The sequence below is a fragment of the Dipodomys spectabilis genome, unplaced genomic scaffold, assembly GCF_019054845.1.
Source record: "Dipodomys spectabilis isolate Male_0828 unplaced genomic scaffold, ASM1905484v1 ptg000054l, whole genome shotgun sequence".
NCBI lineage: Eukaryota > Metazoa > Chordata > Mammalia > Rodentia > Heteromyidae > Dipodomys > Dipodomys spectabilis.
In genome coordinates, this window is record NW_024870731.1 from 32,654,528 (window position 1) to 32,679,232 (window position 24,705).

The 24,705-nt window shown below is 44.0% G+C and overlaps 1 protein-coding gene across 1 annotated transcript in view; it reads left to right on the plus strand.

The window, feature by feature from the left end:
• Positions 1-24,705, plus strand: part of Gxylt2 (glucoside xylosyltransferase 2) — a 53,044-nt gene that overhangs the window by 15,823 nt on the left and 12,516 nt on the right. The window contains exons 2-5 of the mRNA XM_042680136.1: positions 3,834-4,026; positions 6,602-6,733; positions 18,746-18,997; positions 21,217-21,340. Coding sequence (XP_042536070.1) covers positions 3,834-4,026; positions 6,602-6,733; positions 18,746-18,997; positions 21,217-21,340 — 701 coding nt within the window. The remainder of the gene's footprint in view (positions 1-3,833; positions 4,027-6,601; positions 6,734-18,745; positions 18,998-21,216; positions 21,341-24,705) is intronic.

Sequence of the window (24,705 nt, forward strand, 5' to 3'; positions counted from 1 at the left end):
CTTTTTCCTGTTTAATTGGAGATTTGTCTGCCCAGGCTAGCTTTGGCCTATCATCTTCCGATCTCAACCTCCTGAATAGCTAGGATTACAGGTGTGAGCCACTGGTGCCCAGCTTTGGCTTGTTTTTAAACTTCATTTAAATGGTATCATTCCACTGCTATTCTCTTACAAACTGCTCTTTTTTCCTTTCTCTCTTGGACCTAATGCTGATATGTGCCATTCCTTTTCATTGCTATACAGTATTCCATTCTTTAACATGTCAAAGTATGTTCATGGTTTTCCTTTGCATGCATAGTGAAATTTATATCCAATCTTTAAAAAAATGTATTTTTATCTTCTTAAATTGTGTATTTAATTTTTTATTGTTATTGTAAAGGTGATATACAATGGGTTGTAGTTACATCAGTCAGGTAAGGAGTACATTTTTTAAAAAGTAATATCACCCCTTCCCTCGCTTGGTCCCAGTTTTTCCCTCCATCTCCACCCACAAGTTGCATAGTTCATTTTCAGCATAGTGTCCAATAAGTACCACTGCTATATTTGTTCACCCCTTGTCCCTCCATTTCTGTGGCCCCCCAAGACAAATATGCAAACAAGACGAAGAAAAGAGAAAACAGATCAACAAAAGGGGGAAAAACCCAACTCTTGTTTCCGTTTCCTGGAGTACTCCCACTCTTTTATGATCACGAACAGGGCTGCTGTGCAGGGTTTTGCACAGGACTTAGATGTTTAAGAGCTTCTCGATTGTTCATGGAGGAGGACATCTGCAGGGAGGAGTGTGTGTCTCCATCTTCACACTCGCTAACTACTGCCAAATGTACTTGGACTCCAAAGTACTTGGACTTCTGATGACCCCAGCAGGACAGGAGCTGCACCCTGCCCTGTATCCACATGGAAACCCAGAGTAGTTTCTTCATTTTTTGAAGTCTGAAAATCAAACAGAATCTCTATTATCTGAATTTTCTATTTCCAAGATGACTCAGGTTCAAACTTATTATTTGTATGGAAGTTCAATAGGTAAAATTAAACTAAGCAGACTTATTCTGTTTGGAGGAGCAGGAGAAGGCGATCATATTTTAGAGAGCTAAGGGGTTGAATGCGTTAATACCTTTGTTTTTGCTGCGGTGGGAATGGAACCCAGGGCCTTTTGCATGCTAGCCAAGTGCTCTACCACTGAGCTACATCCCAGCCCCAGTTGTGTCTCTGTCTGAGACACACTTGTGTTTTCCTCAATGGGAAGTTTTTAAAGCAAATGTTTACACTGGATTTTTTCCCATAGGAAATTTTAGCTGATGTCTTTTGTTTTTTTTAGCACTGGAGTTTAAACTTAGGGTCTTAAACTTGCTAGGAAGGTAATCTACCACTGGAGTCATACCCCTAGCCCTTTTGGTTCTGGTTATTTTTGAAACAGGCTCTTACTTTCGAGGCCAATCTATAGATGATCCTCCTGATTATGCTGCTCATAGAGCTGGGATGACAGACACATGCCATGTCTAGCCTTTTTTGGTTTAGATGAGGTCTCACTAACTTTTTCTCTGGGCCAGCTGGGAACCATGATCTTCCAGATCTCTCTCTACCTCTTAAGTAGCTAGGATTACAGGCATAAGCTACCACATTAGTTTTGATGATGATTTTTGTTTGATTGTCACTTTAGCTTTATAGCATATTTTTCCCCTTCCTTTCCCTTCACTGGAGTTCATTGGGAGTTGAATTTAATCAAGGGTGTGACAACCCACCCATGAAGTTTAGGAAGACCACAAGGATATGACTCATGCAGGCAAGGGGTCCTCATGATTCCCAGGCTCACCCCTGATTTAGTGCTTTTACTTTGACTATCCAGAGATGCATACAACACTCCCTCTCCTCCCTTCCCTGAACTTACTGGCAGCCTTCCACTTCTCAGGAAGGTTTCTTTTTTTTTCTTATTATTTAGGCCCCATCTTGCTCAGCTCTGTGTCTCACTCTTGACTTTTTGTACAAGTGACTTAGCTGCCAGACCTTTGACAATGACTTCATTCTCTTTACTCTTCTACTCTAGACTGCAGCTCCTTTGGGGGAGGTGTGTTGTTCACTGCTGTCATTCTAGAATGACACACTTAATACGTTTTTAGTAAAGATGTTGATTTATATATGAGCTTTGGTTAGCAAAGGAAAGAGCAAGAGAACATTTCAGATACAGACAGAGAAGATGAGGAGGGAGGAGGGGAGAAAAGGAGGAAGGGAGGGAGAAAAAGAAGGAAGGGAAGGAAGGAAAGAAAGAAGGAGCCCATGTGAAGATCTAAAACCAACACAGCCAGCTTGCAAGTGAGACAGAACAAGGGAAAAAGTGTGGTTATGACTGTTATGAATGGCCATCAATGTAGGAGGGGCTGTGGGCCATTCTAAGTGATGTACTTAGGAACAGCAGATTGGACTTGATCTTGCCTTAGCACATCATCATTGTGGAGATCATGTAGGGTGGGGATTACAGCTCAGGCTGGGCCACCAAGAAAGCAGTCACAGTGGCTGAGGTGAGAGGAGACAGTGGCCACAGCAGGCAATGAATGGCAAGGGAATGAAAAGAAGTGGACAGGGTCCAAAGAATGCCGCCATTCTGTGATCCTCAAAGTTGGTGGAGTCTCAGTAATGCACGCGCCACATCTGGACTTGGGTGAGCTATGGAGCAGAGATTCTATTAAGCGTGCTCTGAAGTAATCAAATGGGAAAGCTTTCCAGATGGCTCCACCCACATCTTCAACTTTCCTCTGGTGAAAGAAACCTGGAGTGGAGATGGAGAGCATTATTCAACAGAGCAGCGAATAACGGAGCTGTGTGAAGATTGAACTCTGAGATTTTGGAAAAGAGGGTAACGTTTGACATCCAAATTCTCCTGGTCTCCAAATCTTTTGTGCAAGTAAATTAGTTTCATCTGTCTCAAGATACCTTTTCCAGGCCAGCTTCCCCCAGCTTGCCTGCAAATGTTTCTCCGTGGTGTGTTTTGAGGCTTGGCTGGATCTCCTTGTCTGGAACAAATCTTTTATTCCTAGGAAATAGCTGGACTCTTATTACCCTCCCAGCTGTTGATTCAGTATTCGATACCTTGATCATGTGCAGGTTAACCCTGCCCCATCCCCTGCCCGTGTCTCATTAGGAGGTGTTTTTTTATCCTGAAAGCTGATTTTTTCACCCTACCCTCCCCCTGCCCCCCGTTCTTTGGTGAGACCATTAGGATTCACATGCGTTTCTTCAAGCCTCCTGAGATGTATGTACTGGGGTGGGGGCAGGGAGGTGCATTCATTGTCTTCTCTGCTCACCTCCCACACTTGCACTGTTTTCCTTTGCCCCCAGTGTTCATGCCTTCCATCACACCCTAAAAACATCCAGATGCTGAGAATATCATGTTGCCTGTTTCACATGGGAAAGCCCCAACCCACCCTCCTCCTGTTCAAGTTACACCAAATCTAATTTCCATGGCCTATGCAGGAGGGAGTGCCACAGCCCTGTAGCAGCTGTGGAAGCTTAGCAATGCTGTTTCCAAACAAGGGCCAGTAGGCAGCCAGCAGGCACGAGAGAGCTGAGAGCTGGCAGAAAGTCCCAGACACCTATAGCCATCCAAACAGTGACTCATCCTCTTGTTGCCAGGATAAATATGGGAATCAATGGTATTTCTTTTGCTCTTAAGCAGGAAGAATTGTCAAAAATGCTTATCACTTTATAAAATAGAACAGATTGTGCCTGCTTCTTGTTTTGAAATGTTCCAGCTATTCATTAGCTCTATGTGTTGTTGGTTTTGTTTTGGTTTATTTTCCTCTCTGAGTTTAGTTATAGCTTTATCTTGTTTTCTTTCTTTCTAGGAGGCCGGGAGAAGCCAGGAGTTTCCATGCTGTGCTCCCACGTGAACTCTGGATCCATCTGGCCGTGGTGGCCTGTGGCAATCGGCTGGAGGAGACGCTGGTCATGCTCAAATCAGCCGTGCTCTTTAGCCACAGGAAGATGCACTTTCACATCTTCACGGAAGACTCTCTGAAGTCCGAGTTTGATAAGCAGGTGAAGTTGCATAAATGGGGCCATGGCATCACGAGGGCAGGGCTGATTTGCATAACTGGGGCAGACATACTGCCCTGTAGAAGCTGCAGAATGCACTTGGCTGTGGCTCCATTGTGGGACCTCCCTCACCTCGTGTGCAATACAAGGACATGTCACCTTCTTTGGGAAGACACTGGCAGGATTTAACAGAATGATGCTTTGGGCTGCTCTTTTTATCCTTCATAGGGTTTCTACCTGTAGGGCAGATAGCTTTTTTTCTAATGTACATTTGAAACAATAAGTGACATGCTCATTGAAATCAATTCAAGTAATACAGATAGAAAAACAGATGTGTGTGTGCACGCGCGCATATATGTGTAGGTCCTAGGGCTTGAACTCAGGACCTGGGTACTGTTCCTGAGCTTTTTGTTGTTGCTCAAGGCTATCGCTCTACCATTTCCAGCACATCTCCACTTCTGGCTTTTGGGAGGTTAATTGTAGATAGGAGTTTCATGGACTTTGCTGTCTGGGCTGGTTTTGAACTGTAATCCTCCTATCTCAGCCTCCTGAGTAGCTAGGATTACAGACACAAGCCACCCACACCAGCTCCTGAATATTTTCTTTCAACACCCATAGAAGTGGCTGTGTGTGTGTTCTATATGTTTCCATGTGTAGACACACTGTGTAATGATGTACCCATCTACATATCCATATACATACACGCATGTATCCAGATTGAAACGTATTTCTTTTGCAAAATTAAGTTTCTGCTCTAGAGCTTGTGGGGCTTGCTTTTCTAGTCTGAAAACCATTTGGTCATGCTATTTTCCCGGTCAGCACTGGACATTCTTGCTGAGTGACTTGTCCTGTCTTGGTGACTAACTACAGAGCCACCATCTGTTCTATAACCAGGTCAGCATGTGCTTGGCTATTCCCATCTTGAGTTTTTCCAGTGGACAAGGAGAGCTGAGATAAGGCCTCTGCCCGCCATGGAGGTCCATGTGTGACCTTGGCCCAGCAAGCCAAGCCATTGCTTAGCTATCCAATGCTGGCAGAGAGACAACCTGCATTCTGTTGTTTCAACTGACCTGGGCCAACAGTGCCGGGCCAGGTCACCAGCTAGTCACCCTCAGGAGAAACGCCAAAAACAACACATTTGGCAGAGCAAGGCTAAATCACAGAGAGCTAGAAAGCAAGGATTATAGGGCTTGCTTAAGACATACAACCCTTCTCAGCCTGTTTTGTCATCTGGGTCATAGGGCAAATCATTCTTCTTGTGTGGTTTCAGTGAGACTGTGGGACTCAGTCAGAAATGTGTTTCTTGGGGCTGGGAATGTGGCTTAGTGGTAGAGTGCTTGCCTAGCATGCATGAAGCCCTGGGTTCGGTTCCTCAGTACCACATACACAGAAAAAGCTGGAAGTGAAGTTCAAGTGGTAGAGTGCTAGCTTTGAGCAAAAGAAGCTCAGGGACAGTGCCCAGGCCATGAGTTCAAGCCCCAGGACTGGCAAAACAAAGAAAATGTGTTTCTTCTTTCCTGCTGCAAAGATTCAGAGGAGCGGCTCCTCTCTGTTGGGTGCTTTGCTGGCTCCTGGCAAGCTGCTGCCGAGGCTGCTATGAGTCAGGTGATGTCACCCATTTCAGGCTGTCACCCAACACTGCAGCAGTGTGGGTGTATCCCAGGGCTACAGTTTTAGCCCAACAAAACAAAGTGTCAATTGCCATCCTGATTCCTCTGGAGGCTGAGGTTCCGGGGAGTTCTTCATTTGTGGGGTTTTGTGTGGCTTAGTTGCCTAAGCCTGATGTGTTGGGTGCTACCTGCTGTCTATTGCGTGGGTACTTTAGTTTAAAGATGTAGTTATTTTTGTCATCTCAGGTAGAAAAGAAGAAGAAACGCATCGTCTGACAGCTCTGGTCAAGTCAAGCTTCAGAAGGCTGAGACCTGAGAATCACATTTTAAAGCCAACCCCAGGCAGTAAAATCCATGAGACTCATCTAATTAACCACTAGAGAAAGTGGAACTGTGGCTCAAAGTGGTAGACTGCTAGCCTTGAGCACAAAAGCTTAGGGACAGAACCTAAGCCCTGAGTTCAAGCCCTATGACCAACAACAACAACAACAAAGAGAGAACTCAGGTTCATCTGATCTGTGCTTCTGTACTGCCCAGGGAACCAGGGGATGGTGAGGCCCAAAGGCAGACACAGAGCAGCAAGGTCTTGAGTGTGTGTGTGTGTGTGTGTGTGTGTGTGTGTATCATTTACATGGCTCCTCATTACTGAAAACAAGGCTGTGGAGACGATCCCTGCACCTTTATTTCTTGGGGCTTGTGGGGACCAGTTTTTAAGTTGCCTTCCTGGCTGATCCTTTGATTCCATGCTTCCAGTGTTTGTGCCCAGTCTCCCACCTGCCAACTCGGAGTGCTATTTGTGTTAAATCCTAGCAAGATTCACAGGAGAAAAGGTAAAGCTTGCAACTAATGATGGAGTTAGACTTCCTGTGGAAATGCCTAAGCCATTTCCTGTGGGTCATCCAAGAAGCCCGGGCTGTCTTCCATATTTCTTACAGTGTCTAATTACCCTTGCCTTCCATGTCTTTCAGTTACGACAGTGGCCCGACTCATATACAAAGAAATTTGAGCACAAAATCTACCCCATCACATTTTCTGTTGGAAACCCTCAGGAATGGAAGAAATTATTCAAACCCTGTGCTGCCCAGAGACTCTTTCTTCCGGTAGGAACACTAATTTCATAAGATATAGCTTGGGAACAACTTACTCTAGGAACCAGGGGGAAAGGAGCTGAGATGTGGGTTTAGAAACCTTTTGCTTGCAATTAAAGGTGGGTCTCCCTTGCATCTGTGGTTTGTAGACATGCAGGTCTGCCAGCATGCAGAGCATGTCTTGGGTTAAGTCACCTTTGTGACTATAACTACCAGTTACTAGCTGTGGAGATCTAAGCAAAGGTCCCAATTTCTCCCAAACCTGGTCTCCTTGATAGCTATGGCCCTGAGTTAGTTCTCAATTAATGTTACCATCTCTTAATGTTATTAACCTTTCAGCAATGACTACTACTTAATGAAAACAGGCTAAAGTATTATTTGGGAGGGCCCAGAGTTCTGATTCTGCCTTTCAGTCTTGAGTTTAAATTGCATGTTTTTGCTCCCATTAAAGAAAAATCTTTTTTTTTTATTGTGAAAGTACTGTACAGAGGGGTTACAATTACATGGGCAAGGTAATGAGTACATTTCTTATCAAGCATTGTAGCCTCCTCCTTTGTTTCCCCTTCCCATCCATTCCCATCCTCCCCCCACCCCCCCCCAATCCTCCCCGCCATTAAAGAAAAATCTTAAAAGCCAGGTACAGTGAGTCACAGCTGTAATTCCTGTTACCCTGGAGGCTGGGATCAGGAGGAGCATGGTTCAAGGCCAGCTCAGGCAGGAGACCACATCTTAACCAATAAAAATTAGATGTGGTGGCATGTGCTATCATCCTAGCTACACCAGAAATGAAAAATAGGAGGATCATGGACCAGACTGGAATGAACATAAAAGCAAGACCTTATTCAAACAATGAAATAAAAAAGGCCTAGAGGTATGGCTCAAGAGGTAGAGCTCCTGCTTAGCCTGGAAAGTCCTAAGTTCAAATCCTAGTACTACAAAAGAAAAAAAAACCATCCTAAATAGAAAAATCAGCTAAGGTATATACGAATTGAGAATACCAGTGAACAGAGAAGGCAACTTTGAATTTAACCTTAATATTTCAGAGGGATCCATGCCTTCCATAAGCATTTGTTGAGTGTCAGGTGCCAGGCCCGACTTGGCAGTGATGATATGTGGTCAGTATAAACAAAGTCCTATCCCCTTTGGAGCTTAAGTCTATCCAGGCATTAGAAAAATGATCAGGGCTGAGGTGGACAGTCAGTGTCATGTATGATGTCACATGGGGTTCAACCTGGTCAGAGGAGGGTCACAGATGACCCCTGAAAGCAGTGGCATTTGTACCGAGACATGAATCTGATGAGGCTTTAGAGTGACAAGGGTCTGAGGATAAGAGAGAGAAGGGGTCCAAGAAATGGGCCAAAGTTAGCCTGGCACTGGTGGCTTATGCATGTAATTCTAGCTACTCAAGAGGCTGAGGATCATGGCTCAAAGCCAGCATCGGTAGGAAAGTCCAGATAACTAGCATAAAGCTAGAAATAGAGCTATGGCCTAAGTGGTAGACCACTAGCCTTGAGTGAAAAAGCTAAGGTATAGTATCCAGGTTCTGAGGTCAAACCTCAATACTGGGACCAAAACAAAGCAGAAACATAACAACACCAAGAATTCAAGTTATAAAATTGTCTCCTTACCTTAGATAAAATATTTACAACCCATTGGAACCTCATTTGAAATTACTCTGACATGGAACTGTGACTTTAGAAAACAAACTGACCACATGATGGCATTCATTCATTCCCAACTAAATTAGCAGTCTATTTTGAATGAGAAATGTGTGCTGCCATCCCTTATCTCCTTCTGATAATAGAAAGTGGCCTTCCCTCAAAACAATACGAGAGATTGCAGTTGGCAGGACATTTAGTTTCTCTCAGTCCTGTGTTATAACAACAGATTATACTCTTCACATTTTTGGCCCTTGCTGTGATTTATTGATCTTTTAGGTAATTTGAAATGAAGTCTAGGTCATGTGTTCCTTGAATTTCCCTATAAAACTAATCAGGCCGGTATCAGTAGCTCACGCCTGTAATCCTAGCTACTCAGGAGTCTGAGATCTGAAGATCCATGGTTCCAAGCTTACCTGGACAGAAAAGTCCATGAGATTCCTACTTTCACTTAACCAGCAAAAAGCCAGAACTGGAAGCATGGCTCAAGTAGTAGAGTACTGATTATAAGTAACCAAGTAGGATGGTGCGACCCTGAGTTCCAGCTTCAGGACCAAACCAAATCAGGTGATGCAGAGAAAATGGAGATTATAGAACACAAGCATTCTAGCAGATAGCCACATGGCTAAGAACCATCATTTTCACCATAGAATTTGCATGTGCCCTCAACGTGAAGGAGAGACCCATTTTAAACTAACATTTGCTACCAGAATAACATCAGATCTCAACTCAGCATCTGAAGCCTATCAGATTCTCAGGTATCATCAGGGGAACTCAAATTCCACCAGTGCAAGGTTTATGAAGTCCTAAAAATCAGGAGACCTTTATTTACTCTTCTACTTGTGGAGATAATGGTCTAGGAATAGAATGATTATTAATCCAAGCTACACTGTAGCCAGCTTGATAAAGCTCTATAAGATGCATACTTCCTGCAAGTAATTGAGATGCGTCAAGTATTTAAAACACTATATTAGCTACAAATAAGTCAATTTTGTTCATTAAAATTGATTCTGAAAACTTTCTCTTAGCAAAATCCAGATGTTTTCCTGCCTGAAGAATAACTGATTTTTTAAATGAATGTGTATCAGCTTTCTCCAGTTAATAGGAAGTAGTGAAGTTTTTATAATAGGTCCATGCATTTTACTGCATGCTGTGCCAGTAGTTGGGGTTCTCCAGGGATCTCAGGAATATTTAAAATACCACAGGGATTACTGAGTGGCAGAATCTTTCATGCTTTAGTGTGGGAATGTGGAGATTCATATAGGCTCCTATTGTTCAGAAGTTGGACCCTTCCAGGGTGTTTTCATCACATTTTAATAAACTCCAAGATCACAATACTGCCTGATGTATTCCTTACTGCCATTACCTGCCACAAGCATCCACGTTCATGAAGGGAATTAGGAAGGAATATTATCAAGAGAGTCAGGATGAAACTACTTGTCCCTTCCAACAGGAAAGTCAAGGTCCAATGCAAAGAGAAAGCAGCAATGGAAAAGAAATATGAATGAATGAGACTTTGAGAGAACAGGCAACAATATCCTCAGAGAAAGAAGATACTAGTTAGGCATGGATGGCTCACACATGTAATACTAGATACTCACAAGGCTGAGATCTGAGAGTCATGGTTCAAAGCCAGCCTAGGAAAGAAAGTCCATAAGACTCTTATCTTCAGATAACCACCAGAAAACCAGAAGTGGTGCTGTGGCTCCAAGTGGTAGAACACTATCCTTGAGCAAAAGAGCTCAAGGACAGCTCCTAGGCCCGAAGTTCAAGTCCCAAAGCTGACCCTCCACCCCCAAAAAAGATATTACTTTCATGAAAGAAGCACAAGATTATATAAGAAATGAAATAGAGGATTAAAAAAAAAACTCTTCTAAGTTCATTAAATGATAGCTGAAATGAGTGACTCAGTAGAGGAAAGAAAAATTGAAGAAATCTTTCTGAAAGCATAGGAAAAGAAAACCAAAACAACAAAAATAGAAATAAAATAAAAAACAGCATTGGCTGAGCACTGGTGGCTCACACATGTAATTCTAGTTACTTAGGAGGCTGATATCTGAGGATTGCAGTTCAAAGCTAGCCTGGGCAGGAAAGTCCATGAGACTCTTATCTCCAATGAACTGCCAAAAACTGGAAGTAGAGCTCTTGCTCAAAGTAGTAGAGCAGTAGAGTTGAGAACAAAAGCTCAGAAACAGCACCCAGTTCCTGAGTTCAAGTGCCACAACCAGCACAAAACAACAACAACAACAAAAAACACCAGCCAGTGCCAAATAGTAAACAAAAATAAAATGATCAGAAGCTAGAGAAGCTGGTTCAACATCTGAAACAGGAACAAATCAGTTCCTGAAAGAACAAAGAACTCAAAAGAGTGGAAATCATGGGACTGGGAAGGTGGCTCAGTTGTAGAGTGTAGAGTGCTTGCCTTGCATGCATGAGACCCTGGGTTCGATTCCTCAGCACCACCTAAGCAGAAAAAGCTGAAAGTGGTATTGTGGCTCAAGTGGTAGAGTGCTAGCCTTGAGCTGAAGAGCTGTGGGACAGCACCCAGGCTCAGAATTCAGGCCCCACAACCGACAAAATAATTTAAAATAAAAAGAGGAAACCAACAGTGAAACTAATTCAAGAAAATTTCCCAGAACAAAAAGTTTAAGTTTCCAGATGGAGGGAACCTATCACCAGGTAGATTTCAAAACAATGAGGAGGAAATGGTCACATTATATAATCAGAAAGGCTTCAGACTTCTCAACAGCAGTGGCAGAAGTGTTAGAGTATTAAATCAATGCCTTTAACATTTGCAGGAATCCTTGTTCTACCAACCTAGAATTTTATACCCAGCCAAACTAACAAGTCAAGTGTGTGGATAGAGCCATACATTTTTGGATATGCATGGTTTCAAATTATTTACCTCCTATCAGTCCTGTCTGAAGGAGCTACTAAATCTTGTACTCTATCAATACTGGATACATCAAGAAAGATGAAGTAGGGGATGGGTAGCTACTCAGAAGGCTAAGATATGAGGATTTTGATTTGGGGGAAGAGAAGTTATCTCATGAATATGAGATGTCAGCCCTGTCAGAAGAAAAAATATTTTATTTCTCACACCTAGAACCTGCATGTTCTAATAGAAAGTACTCCAGAAAACTAGTTGGATGGCTGGGCATTGGTGGCTCATATCTGTAATCCTAGCTACTCCGGCGGCTGAGATCTAAGGATTGTGGCTCAAAGTTAGCATGAGCAGAAAATGTTGTGACATTCTTATATCCAATCAACCACCAAAAAGCTGGAAGTAGAACTGTGGCTCAAGTGGTAGAATTTGAATAAAAAAGCTTATGGACAGCTCTTAGGCCCTGAGTTCAAGGCTAAGGACCAGCACATACACACACAAAATTATCTGGGTAAATGGAGGAATGAAAAAAAGAATGGCTACATGTACAGATGAACAGATAGATGGATGCATGATAGATGGACAGACAGATGGATGGAGAAAGGGCTTTAAGAGCCAAGCATGGTGGTACGTACCTACAATCCCAGCTCTCAGGAGGTAGAGTAGGAAGATCACAAGTTTGATGCTAGCCTGGTCTGCATCGTGAACTCTTATCTCAAAAATAAGGAATAAGAGGAGGAGAGAACTCTTGACAATGCTTTAAGAAATGGTGCAGAGGATTTCTAGATCTAACACTTAGGAGAGTGTGTAGGCTTGAACTCAGTAAATGTTAGTTGGATTTGACCTTCAAATAGAAGAGGAAGGAAAACCTATGAGAAATCAGTCCTATTTTGGTGAAGGACTTCAGTTCTTGTGTGCAGTTGATTGGTTTTCAGGAACTTTCTAGCAGAGCACGGACTCCTGGGAGGCACCACCCAGCTGAGACACTAGACTGCTTACATGACAGTTGTCCTGGCTAGTGGGATGTCCACAGCCATCACGAAAGGAGATTATGTACTTGCTGGCTGGGATTGTAACACCTGATAAGAAAGAGGAGGAAGCAAGCCAAAAGTGGGCATGGAAGCAGCTGGAAGATCTGAGAAAGACATTATCTAAGAACATGATAGAGAAACCAGACACTTCCAGCCATGCAGATGAAATCTAAGACCAAATACCCATCTGATGACCTGGAATTTCAGGAACACCCTCTTGAACAAAGCCAGCATACAATTTCCCTACTCGGAAGCAATCTGAATCTTGTTTGCCAAGATGAATTATCACAAGAGTCAATTTCACTCATGGGAGCATGTACAAATGGAGCCCAGTCATTGGTTGTGCCCTGCTCCGGGTTAGTGTTTCTAATATGAGTATGTAAGTTATGTGTCATTCCACAAGGGGGCACAGTAGAAGCAAAAATAAAAACCAATGGGCTTTCCCTTTTGTAGGACTCTATTTTAAGCTAATAATTGAATGAAATAATCTTGGAAGAGTTAAAGGTTTGGAACACTCTTTAGTTGTAAATGTATACTTATTTTTTGAAAATTTCCAATATATGTCTTTTTAAAAAATCAGAAAGGGGACTGGAGGTATGGTTCAAGAAGGTCCTGAGTTCAAACCCCAGTTCTGCTACATCTCCCTCAAAAATAAAAAGTATTATATCAGAACAATTCTTTCCAAGTTTCCATTTTTCCTTCCACTTAGCTATTTTTATCAATATCAAAAGGAATGCTTGACCATTGGCCAGATCAGATAGATTTTTTTTTTCAACACAGAGACAATGAAGGGGAATTCTGAAAGGAGATAATTAGGAAGTATGTTGTGTGTGATTCCCTCCATCAGTATTTAAAACTATCCCTAAGAGCATGTGTCCATGTCTATGTATACGAATATATATTTACTATCTAAAGTGACATATACACCTTCATTGAACAGTGCTTACTGATCCTTAGCATGTGCCAGACCCTAGAAATATGATTATGAATTAAAGACTCAGCTTTCTATTATGCATGACAGGGAAGAAAGAATATAGGTACTAATCATTATCATTAGCAAACTGTTATTTTAGGTGGTGATAAGAAATTTGGGAGAGAATGAATTAGGGAATGAAGGCATCTGAAATGTATCTTTTGAACTGAGCTATGACTTCCTAGTTACACTTTATACTGACTAGCACAGAGGAAACTCACAGGCCATGTGTGCTGAACTTTTCACCATGAAGGGAGGAGAAAGGGTCATGCAGTGGCCGTGTGGCAGGAATAAATAAGAACAAACAAGTTTAACTTTGTTGTTTTTTTGTTTGCTATATTTGGGATTGAATCGGGGCCATGGACAGCTGGTCATATATTCTGTCACTGAGCTGTTTTCCTAGTCCTTAGCTGTGTGTGTGTGTGTGTGTGTGTGTGTGTGTGTGTGAGAGAGAGAGAGAGAGAGAGAGAGAGAGAGAGAGAGAGTACTGGGGCTTAAACTTGGGGTCCCTTTACTCTTGCTTGGCTTTTCTGGTCAAGGCTGGTAAACCACCACTTGAGCCACAGCTCCACTTCTGCCTTTTTGCTTGTTAATTGGAGATCAGAGTCTCACAGACTTTCCTGCTCAGGCTGGCTTCAAGCCTTAATTCTCAGATCTCAGCCTCCTGAGTTATTAGGACTACAGGTGTAAGCCACCAGCACCCAAGCAGCCCCTAGCTTTTTGAGACAATGGGGACGAACAGGAGCCCATTATGCCCTTCTCTCCACAGCAAGGCAGTGGCACTGGCACTGCCATTTGGTTTGTTGCTCAAATTTGAGCAATAAAACCCTCAGCACCTGGAGCTCCTTCCAATTGACTATGGGGTCCTTCCATTGTGTGCACCACCCTTTTAAAATGATTTTATTTATTTATTTTCAGTGCCAGTCCTGGGGCTTGACCTTGGGGCCTGTGTACTGTCCTTGAGCTTCTTTTTGCTAAAGGCTAGTGCTCTACCACTTGAGTAACAGCTCCACCTCTAGCTTTTTTTTGATGATTCATTGTATGAGAGTCTCATGAACATTCCTGTATAGGCTGGCTTCAAACCATGATCTTCAAATCTCAGTCTTCTGAGTAAGTAGGATTATAGGTGTGAGCAACTGGCACCTGGCTATGATTTTATTATTAAAGAAAATCTAAGCACATCTTTGCTTTCTGGCACCACAAGACACTTCAGACTCATCTTGTTCTTTTACTGCCCTCAGCCCTGGAGTCAACCAGTTTTTCTAGGAGCCCTGCTTCCTTCTGTTGGAGGGTGGTTTTCTGAAACCAAATCTGACCAGGTACTGTTTGCTCTCGCCTATAATCTTAGCAACTCAAGCGGCTGATCTGAGGATTATGGTTCAAAGCCAACTGGGAAAGGAAAGTCCTTAAGACTCTTACCTCCAATTAACCAGCAAAAAGCCAGAAGTGGAGCTGTGGCTCAAATGGTAGAGCCCCAACCTTGAGTAAGAGAAGATAAAAGACAATGTCCAGACCCTGAGTTCAAGTCCCAGTACTGGCAGAAAAAAGAAAAGAAAAAAAAAGACATTGTTCACGATGATCATTGCACTGATCTCTCTTGGTGGATGTAACTATTGTATTTCTACAAGTTTGCGTTCATATATAAGTTTAAAATGGCCAGACCTGTGAGAATACATTTCTGTTGTTTATAAGTCAGAAAAATAAAACATGCCTCACATAGGGTGTGTGTGTGTGTATGTGTGTGTGTGTGTGTGTGTGTGTGTGTGTGTGTGTGTGTGTAAACAAATGTATCAAGTAGAGGATTTGGGGCTTACATGATGTTGGGCTAAGTTTTGAAGAAAGAGGTATGATTTGACAAGTGAGTGTCAGGGTCCGGGAGGCGAGAGGCCGAGCATTGTGTGTGGCCACAGTGTGGGGCAGGTCTGAGTGCACACAGTGGGAAGACAGTGGCCACCAGCCTGGCTGAAGCAGGTGAAGTGGGTCAGTGAACAAAGGACTCTGAATACCAGGCTGAGAGGACTCGATTTGACCTTACCAGAGAACGGGGGGGGGGGGGTCCTCCAGGAAGACCCTGAGCCTGGCATCAAAACCCCAAACTCAAAACTCCAGGAATGGCCTACAAGAGAGAAGGGACAGGGCAGAGGGACAAATGAACAGGTCAGCATGTGTTATCATCATTCATGCCAGGAGCTTCCTCTCCAGATTCAGGAAAGTGAGCAGGAACTCCCCAGGTGTACCTGGTGCTGCAGGTGACTTGAGTGTCCCTCACTTCCTCCTCTTTGTGCCCAGAGACAGAGCTCCAGGCATCTCACAAACCTATGATAGACAGACAGACAGACAGACAGACACCCAGTGCAGCTGTAGAAGACCTTCACGATGCTATCAACCAAGTAGCCTAACCAATAATTACAAAATGTATAGGCTACCCCCCCCTTCCACCCCAACAACTGCAGCAGAGCAAACATTTGCTCCAGAAGCACACAGAACATTCACCAAGGCGGACCATATGCCGAGCCATAAAACCTGCCTTGGGAAATAGCAACGGGTGAAATCCCGCAGCCATTGTTCCCTGACAACGGGGCAATGAGGGGGCTGGTGGAGGACAGAAAGATATCTGGAAACTTCCAAGCACTTAAGAGTCTATCAAGACGCTTGGTGGAGACTGAACGAGAAAGCACACTGCACGTGGAGCAGCCTGTGGCTGTGCTGAGAAAGTGTGTGGAAGTGGTGCAGGGGACTTCAGGGGGACAAATTGTGGGGCCCCCAGGGACCGGTGAAAGAGTGCCCCAGCATGCTGGAAGGGTGATCAAGGCGTCTTGACATCAGGGAGAGGATGCAGAGGAGGAGAGAATGGACAGATCCTGGAGTTTGAAAGTGGGACCTCTGGGACTACTGGGGCTAGTCGTGGGAAAGATGGGCAGACCAAGGATGACCTCCATTCGTCATTGCTGTCAGGATCCTGTTCAAGTTGACTGAAAGCAGTCCTGATCACCCCTGCCCAACTTTATAGCCAAACGCTCCACAATCCAGCTGTAAACTTCTGTTCCTCCAGCAGCTAGCAGGTACCCCTATGCCATGTTTGCTCCGGATTGCAGCTGGGCCTTTGCACATGCTGCTTCATCTGCTCTGCTTATCACTATCTCTCAGCCTAACTGCCACCTCTAACGGGAAGTCTCCCTGGATTTCACTCCTGCCTGGTTTACAGACCCTGCTGCATGCTTCTGTGCTAGCTGTGGTTATCTGTACCCCAATATCCTCTTCTCTGTCTCCTCAACTCATGCTTCTGAGGACAGAGAGCAGGCTTCATTCAGCAGTACTAACATTAGAGCCAGTTCCTGATTAGCCAGACTCTGGATCCTCCTGGAAGTGGAGGGACAATACTGTCACATTGCCATTGGGCCCTAGTGGTTCACAACTGTAATCCTCGCTACTCAGGAGGTTGAGACCTGAGGATGGAGGTTCAAAGATGGCCTAACCAGCAAAATGCTGGAAGTAGAGGTGTGGCTCCAGCGGTAGAGCAAAAAGACCAAGTGGGTGTGCAAGTCTCTGAGTTCAAGCCTCAGTACATTCTGTCTGTCTCTCTCTCTCTCTCTCTCTCTCTCTCTCTCTCTCTCTCACACACACACACACACACACACACAGATCCCACATTGAACTTATAGAGGCCTTGCTGCATGTGTGCATGTGTGTGCATGTGTGTGTGTATACACACTTCTTGGTCTTGATCTCTCTTGACTGTCCCGGCAGCTCTGTGGAATGGGTGAGCAATGTGGCTGACATGGCGAGGAAGTTTAGGTTTTCTTCAGTAGCACTCAGGTCACATAGGCAGTGGTACAAATGGAACTTGAACACAGGTCGTCAGTTTATAAACCCACAACTTTGGGGAGGCAGATGGTTCTGGGGTTTGAATTGAAGGCCTCACACTTGCTGGGCAGGCACTCTAACCACTTGAGCCATTCCTCCAATCCTTTTTCTTTTATAGCTGGGATTCCAGATGCACAACACTGTGTCCGGCTTATTGATTGAGATGGCATCTCACTGACTTTTCCCTGGTCTGACCTCCTCAATCTCTACTTCCATAGGATTTGTGACTATAAGTAAAACCTCCCACTTTGACCACCAAATTGCACTGTGCACGTCAGGCCAGGATTGGGGCTGGAGAATCCCTGGCAATCCTGCAGCCTGTGTGCAGGAGGCTATGGTCCACATGTAGCACAGGTTGCTGGGCAGGGTCATTGAAGGTGGATAGGAGCAGTGGGTGGAATGGGCCAGGAGCCAATATAGTCAGCAGTGATTGGTACAGTCAGCCCCTGGGTGCCGCCTCCCTCGGCTCCCTCTGGAAAAGAAAGGCTTGATTCTGGAATTGGGTTTTCTCCACAAGGCATTAAAAAGGCTACTTGTCTGTCCTCTTGATAACTACTCCTCTTCCTATTATAATGTAGCCAACAAGGGGGAATCTTCAAATTTGTACCAGCAATCATTGCTACAGAGAGGCAATGGAGAAAGAATGGTTTTTTGTTTTTCTTTTGTGTTTTCAGATAAAGAGTAAAAAGGCCTCTGTACTTGTGTCTGATCCTGGTTATAAGTAGATTATGATATTATAGGGGGAGGAGGAGGGGAAAGCTACATTTCTCCTCAGCTTAACTCTGACCACAAACCAGGCCTTCTTGGTTAGCACCTGTTCCAAAGGGCTGGGGGTGTTGATAAGAGTAGGAACTAATTATGTGTGTGCTCGCACACAGGAATATTTGTGCTAGTACAGGGGCTTGAATTCAGGGCTTCTCGCTCCTGCTTGGCTTTTTTTTCACTCAAGGTTGGTGCTCTACCACTTGAGCCACAGCTCCACTGCTGGCTTTTTGGTAGTTGATTGGATATAAGAATCTCACAGACCTTCCTGCCCAGGCTGAACCACAATTCTCCAATGTCAATTTCCTGAGTAGCAAGGATTACAGTTGTGAGCCGCTGATGCCTGGTTTTTTTTTTAAAAAAGATTGTTTTAGAAAGGTGCAGAGCCACATCCATCAATGCTAGAAGTGGATGCAGACAGAATACCTTCCCCCAGTGCTTCGCAGAAACTAGTTTAGAGATTGTCCACATCAATGCCTGCCTGCTTGGAAAAAAGAACTGAGAGAGAAAAGCAGGTGACCTTGCTGGAGGATGGAAGGACAAAACCAAGCCACAATAACTGGCTGATGTTTTTGTCCTTTGGAAAAAATGGAACTACATCAAATATAGCCCGAGATCCTGGAGTTGAACAATTGACATTGAGATGTACCTTCTTTTATATCATCGTTGATTATCCCTCAGGTCAAAGGAGAAGGGAGAAATGGAGCCCAGAGTGGTACAATTCAACAATTCTACAATTCATCACTAACGATTGCTTCTAGCAACATCATTCTTCTATCTACTTCCCTTCTTCCTGACTTGCTTTTTTGTTTTGTGTCCCCCCCCCCCCACCCCAACTCTTCACACGCAAAGGTGATTTTAAAGGATGTCGACTCGCTTCTGTATGTGGACACAGATGTTCTCTTTCTGAGACCTGTCGATGACATCTGGAAGCTTCTGAAGCAGTTTAACTCCACCCAGCTTGCAGCTATGGCCCCAGAGCACGAAGTCCCAAAGACAGGCTGGTACAGCCGCTTTGCTAGGCACCCTTTCTACGGCTCTGCGGGAGTCAACTCAGGGGTCATGCTGATGAACTTAACACGCATAAGAAGTACCCAGTTCAAGGTAAGGAAATGCTTTGAAGTCCTTCGCTAAAGATTAACAGTCTTTTCATCCTGGGCTTGCCAAGGTTGAGCATGTGCTGATTTGGGGTCTGTAGTAGGTGGCCTAGAGGTAGGGATAGAAGAACCTAGAGTTTGGGATGTTTGTTTGTTTAGGAAAAGACCAGATGGCTATGGAATATGAAGCTGTTACAGAGGTACTATGCAGGTCTATCGGGCAGTATTTCAGAATTCCATAGCACATATGCTGCAACATTTTTTGGAATCATTCTAGAGGTAGTTATATAAGAATATGGAGTTTGTGCAAGGATATGCATGGTCTCCTAGCAAAGAACTGGAAGGAACTTAAAACAAAAGTTGCTTCTTCAAAAAAAGTTTTATCCCTGCATTAAAAAGCATAGGTTAATTATGGCTGGAGTGTAGCTCAGGAATACAGTACTTATCTAGCATGTGCAAGTGTTGTATGACCTTAGTTGTAAAAAACAGAGACGCCATATATACATTTTTTTAACATTTTTAAACATTTTATTTTAGCCAGTCCTGGAGCTTGAACTCAGTGCCTGGGCACTGTCCCTGAACTGCTTTTGCTCAAGGCTAGTATTCTATCATTTGAGCCACAGTGCCGGTTCTGGGTTTTTCTGTTTATGTGGTACTGAGGGATTGAACCTGGGCTTCATGCATGCAAGGCAAGCGCTCGTACCACTAAGCCACATTCTCAGTAGAAGAGCCATATTTTCAGAGGTCAAATTGGGAGTCTATTGGAGAGCCAGCAGCTGCGGGTGGACTCTTGTCACAAAGACCTGCAGCCCCTGGAATACACTTCATGTTGTTTGAAAACTGGGCCATGACAGTAATAAAGCAAAAAAGCCAGACTAGAAGTATGGCTCAAGTGGTAAAATATGCCAGCCTTGAGCAAGAAAGCCTAGAGAAAGTGTGAGGCCTTGAGTTCAAGTTTTGGTACCAACATAAAAGGTAAGATAAAGGGGAAAAGGAAAGGGAGGGGAAAGGAGAGGTCAGGAGAGGAGTGAAAGGAGGGAAGGGGAAGGAAGAAGGGGAAAGGAAGAAAGGAAAGGAAAAGAAAGGAAAGGAAAAATAGGTGTATCTATAAGTAATGATATAATCTCTCCAATATATTGAGAAAAAGTTACTTGCAGTAACATGTCATTATAGTGTAGTGTGCTGCTGACTTTTTTTTTTTTTTTTTTTTTTTGGGTCCGGTCATGGGGCCTGAACTCTGGGCCTGGGCGCTGTCCCTCAGCTCTTCAGCTCAAGGCTAGCGCTCTACCACTTGAGCCACAGCGCCACTTCCGGCTTTTTTCTTTTTGCTTATGTGGTGCTGAGGAATCAAACCCAGGGCCTCGAGCATGCAAGGCAAGTGCTCTACCACCGAACCACCTTCCCAGCCCTAGTGTGTTGACTTTTATGCCTTGGAAATTTCCAGAATACCTAAGAGGTTATACATTATTCATTGTGGATGCTTCTAGGAAAACTGGGAAGAGATTAGGGGAGAGTGGAGGAAGACATGTTTTTACTTTTTAATTTTGTTAATGTACTGATTGAATATGGTCTGTGAACGTGTTTTACTTTGAAGGTAAATAATTTGTTGGGTTCGTTTATTTGCTTGCAATAGGAACTCACTATGTAGCCCAAGCTGGCCTTTATCTTGCGATCCTCCTGCCTCTACCTCTCTACCCCCCACTGCTATTCACTCCCATGCAGAGTGTGGAATTAGAGGCATAAGCTACCATGCCCGGCTTTTTTTCCTTACTTATTTTAAGTGAATTATTTGCAGACAAATACACATTTATAATCTTCCAACTGTAGAGGTAGAGGAAGAAAGATGGCAAAATCTTTTCTAAATAGGCAGACAGATGAGTGGATAGATGGATGGACAGATGGACAGACGGACAGATGGATGGATAGATGCAAGATAATTAAGATACCTTAATTCTGTGCTCTGCATTTTGTTTCTTCATAGATAAGAAAGAAACCTAAGAAGGGTTTGATTTCAGGCATGGTCTTTCTGAACTATTCCTCGGTCCATCCAGCACCCATGCAGAAAAACTGTATGACTTCAGCCCGCATTTTGCTTTGTTCTGAGCCCTATGGCTAGCAGGATCTCTCCTCCAGCTGGAAGAAAAGGGAACCTACGACTGCGTACTTTCTCCATGGGCAAGGGGTATTTTCCTTGCTTCAGTTGCTCTCATGGTTTCTCTCTTCCAGAACAGCCTGAGTCCTACAGGCCTCGCTTGGGAAGACATGCTGTTACCTCTGTACCAGAAGTACAAGAATGCCATCACATGGGGGGACCAGGATTTGCTTAACATCATCTTCTATTTCAACCCAGGTAGGTTCTCTTTGAAGGATGGTGTGTGTGCCTGTCAGTGTGTGTCTGTGTGTGTCTGTGTGTGTGTGCACATGCGTGCATCAGTGTATGTATGTGTATGTGTGTGTCCCACCACACACATTAAAGGCCTAGGCTTCAGTGACCAGAGCCTGAGTGGTGCACATAACCGCCTGTGTTCCCCTGCGCCTGCCCTTTCATCTGCTCTCCCTCCCTCTCTGACAGAGGTGAGCTCCTGGCCACAAAAGGCCACACCTCCCACACTGCTTTCCATCTTGGCCAAGTTGCCTCTGCATGTTTTCAAGAACTGCAGTCAAAGTAGACATGATGCCCACAATGAAATGCAAACAGTCTAATCTAGGTGAGTCCCTCCGCCTGTCTGAGCTACACTGAGCCTGGTTCTCAGGGACTTCACGTTAAGTCACTTGTTCGTGGTTAAGAGAGGCTAGAATAAAAGACTATATATCTATACCTATATTTAGATATCTCTATATATATAGATCTATATCACATGTATGAGTTTCCTTTGCAAATGGAGCTGTGGAGAGGCTATAATGAAGGACTGTTTCCCACAGCCCCGTTTGCAAAGGATACTCTTATATATTGTAAATCAGTGACTTGCTGGTTGCGGGGGGAAGAGAGAGGAACATTTCTAATCTGTTTTCATGTTACTACCTAAAGCTAATAAAATATCCCTTTCCCCCCCTTTACTAAAATCTTATTTGTCACTAAAATACAAGCCATGTTTATTCTGGAGAAAAATCTTTGTCTTTCCTGAGAAAAAGGACTCTGCTGTTTAAAAATCCTGAAGTAAGTCAGGTGCCTGTGCTTCATGAATATAATCCTCGCTACAGAGGGGGCTGAGATCTGAGGATGGAGGTTCAAAGCCAACCTGGCAAGAAAAATCCATTCAGGCCTGAAATGTATGTGTGGTAGGACTCACACACAAGAAGACAAGAATCCATGAGATTCTTATCTCCAATTAGCCAACAAAATGCTGGGCTGGAGATGTGGCTCAAGTGATAGAGCACCAGCCATGAGCAAAAAAGCCAAGCAAAAGTATGAGGCCTTGAGTTCAAGCTCCAGTAGTAAAAATCTTATAATAAAAACTTCTATTGATAAAGATTTCTGCCGCTGTCTAGGTGTCAACTGTGTGCCTTTAAAAAGAAAAACATTCTATCAGGCTCAATTCCATATGTCTCTTTATCCAAAAGGACCAAATCCTGGAAAAGAAAAGACGCTGGCTGACGCTGAGTGTTTTGGGGGGAAAACTTCTGATACTAATTCAGACAGCAACAAGAATGTCTTGACCACCCACTATGTGATATGCTTTCATTATCATTTCTCAGTGACAGTACCAGGAATTTAGGCTTCTCATCCTTCTGCACATTTGATCTTTTTTTGAAGGGTGGGTATATCGGTTAGGATTCTTGATTGCAAAAACGGGGGTCAGGGGGGTGGGCAGGTGCGGAGAATCTGTGTATTTAATCTAAACGCAAAAGATGGTTTTTAAATGGAAACCCAGGCAGGCAGGCAAGCAGGCAAGCGGGCAGGCTTGGCCCATCACCTGCAGTTCAGGAGAAACAGGAGATGGGGGAGGTAATGTATACTGTATTCTACTAGAGCTGCTCATCCTCTCTCTTTAGGTTTTTGTTCTGCTCCTCAGGCCTCAAAGAAAAGTCCTGAAGTTTTATGCTGCAGTTACAGCCTGCACCAAAAAACTGACTTCATCTCAATTCTGCATTCCCTGATTCGAGCAAGAGTCAGCTGGGCTGGGAGTATGGAGCTCAGGAATTAGGCTGATGTTTCTTACTTGTTAAGTAGCAAATGCAACTGTAAGCATTATCTAAACCCACCCACGTAATCACCCTGGCCATTTCACAGAGAGAAAACCCGGGGAGGGGTTATTTCCAGCATAGCTAACAAGTGAGAACCAAAGGTTTTCATCCGGGATACCCAACTCCAAATACAGGAGCAGGGAGCTTCTCAGAGATGGATGGGGTGGGAGATTCTAGAGTGCCCAGCAGCTTATCCCATGATGTACCCTTTGCCTTGTTCTTTTCTTTGTGTTTCCCCCTCTCTTTTGTGTGGCTAAAACTATCTGAAGTATCTCCATCTATATTCCAAGCTGAGAAATTCAAGATTCACTCAGTCACATGACCCCAAATCCTCTTAGCCTCTTACATATGGTTTGGGGATATGGTCGGTGATAATGAACCCTGGAAGGCCTTCAGAAAGCTGGTATGCAGTTGCACTCATGAAGGCTGAACCCAGCTGGGTTTGGGGGCTTCTGCATTCCACATCTTAGACCCAAAGAGTCACAGATGCTCTAAAATGATTACAAAGTTCTTCTAAATCCTAATTCTGAGCAGTATGAAGCAGTAACCAAGTTTTCTGGTTTTAGATCTGTATTGAGTAAATCCACTGACACTGGTTGAACTTTCTACTTCATGCTTTATCTAAGCACTTAATTAAACATGGGATCTTTGGGTGGGCACCGGTAGCTCACGCCTGTAATTCTAGCTCCTAGGAGGCTGAGATCTAAGGATCCCAATTCAAAGCCAATCCAGGCAGGAAAGTCCATGAGACTCTTGTCTCCAGTTAAGCACCAGAAAACGGGTAGTGGCATTGTGGCGCAAAGTGGGAGAGCACTAGCTTTGAGCAGAAAAGTTCAGGGACAGCACCCAGGCCCTGAGTTCAAGCCCCCAACCAAAAACAAAGAGACAAACAAACAAACATGGGATCTTTGGACCTGAAATCCAGTTCGTAATCAACAAGTGTGAGCACAAGGTGAGGGAGAGAGAGTGATTTTATTGTCCTGCTTCCTCAGGTTGCCATAGAAGAATCAATGGACAATGCCAGGGTTGTTACGATTATGAGAGTCTCCTGCAGCCAGTAACTGCATTTTTTAAAGTGTGTTTGCAAATCCTTAGCTAAAACATGTTGTAAAACTGCTCTAATTACACCATGAACGCCTGTGGGTGTGTAATAGCCTTGCCAGGTAATGCTTTGCAGAGGGGATAACTGAAGTCCACGGGGCTGGCAGGTAACTCTTTCCAATGGGCATTTCTTGGTAGATAATGCAGGGCAGCCTCTTCCAGGGTGAAGGACTAAAATTCACATCTTTTCTTGTCTTTCTTCTTTTTTGTGTGTGCTGGCATTCCAGCTCAATCCTTGTGCTCTCGTGACGTTTTCCATCCTGGCTGGCACTCTACTTGAATCAGTCCTCTGCTTCCAGCTTTTTGCTGGTTAATTGGAACCAAGAGTCTGATTTGTCTGCTCAGGCTGGCTTTAAATGGCTACTCTCAGCTCTCAGCCTCCTGGGTAGCTAAGATTCTAGGTGTGTACCACTGGCCCTTGGCTGAAAC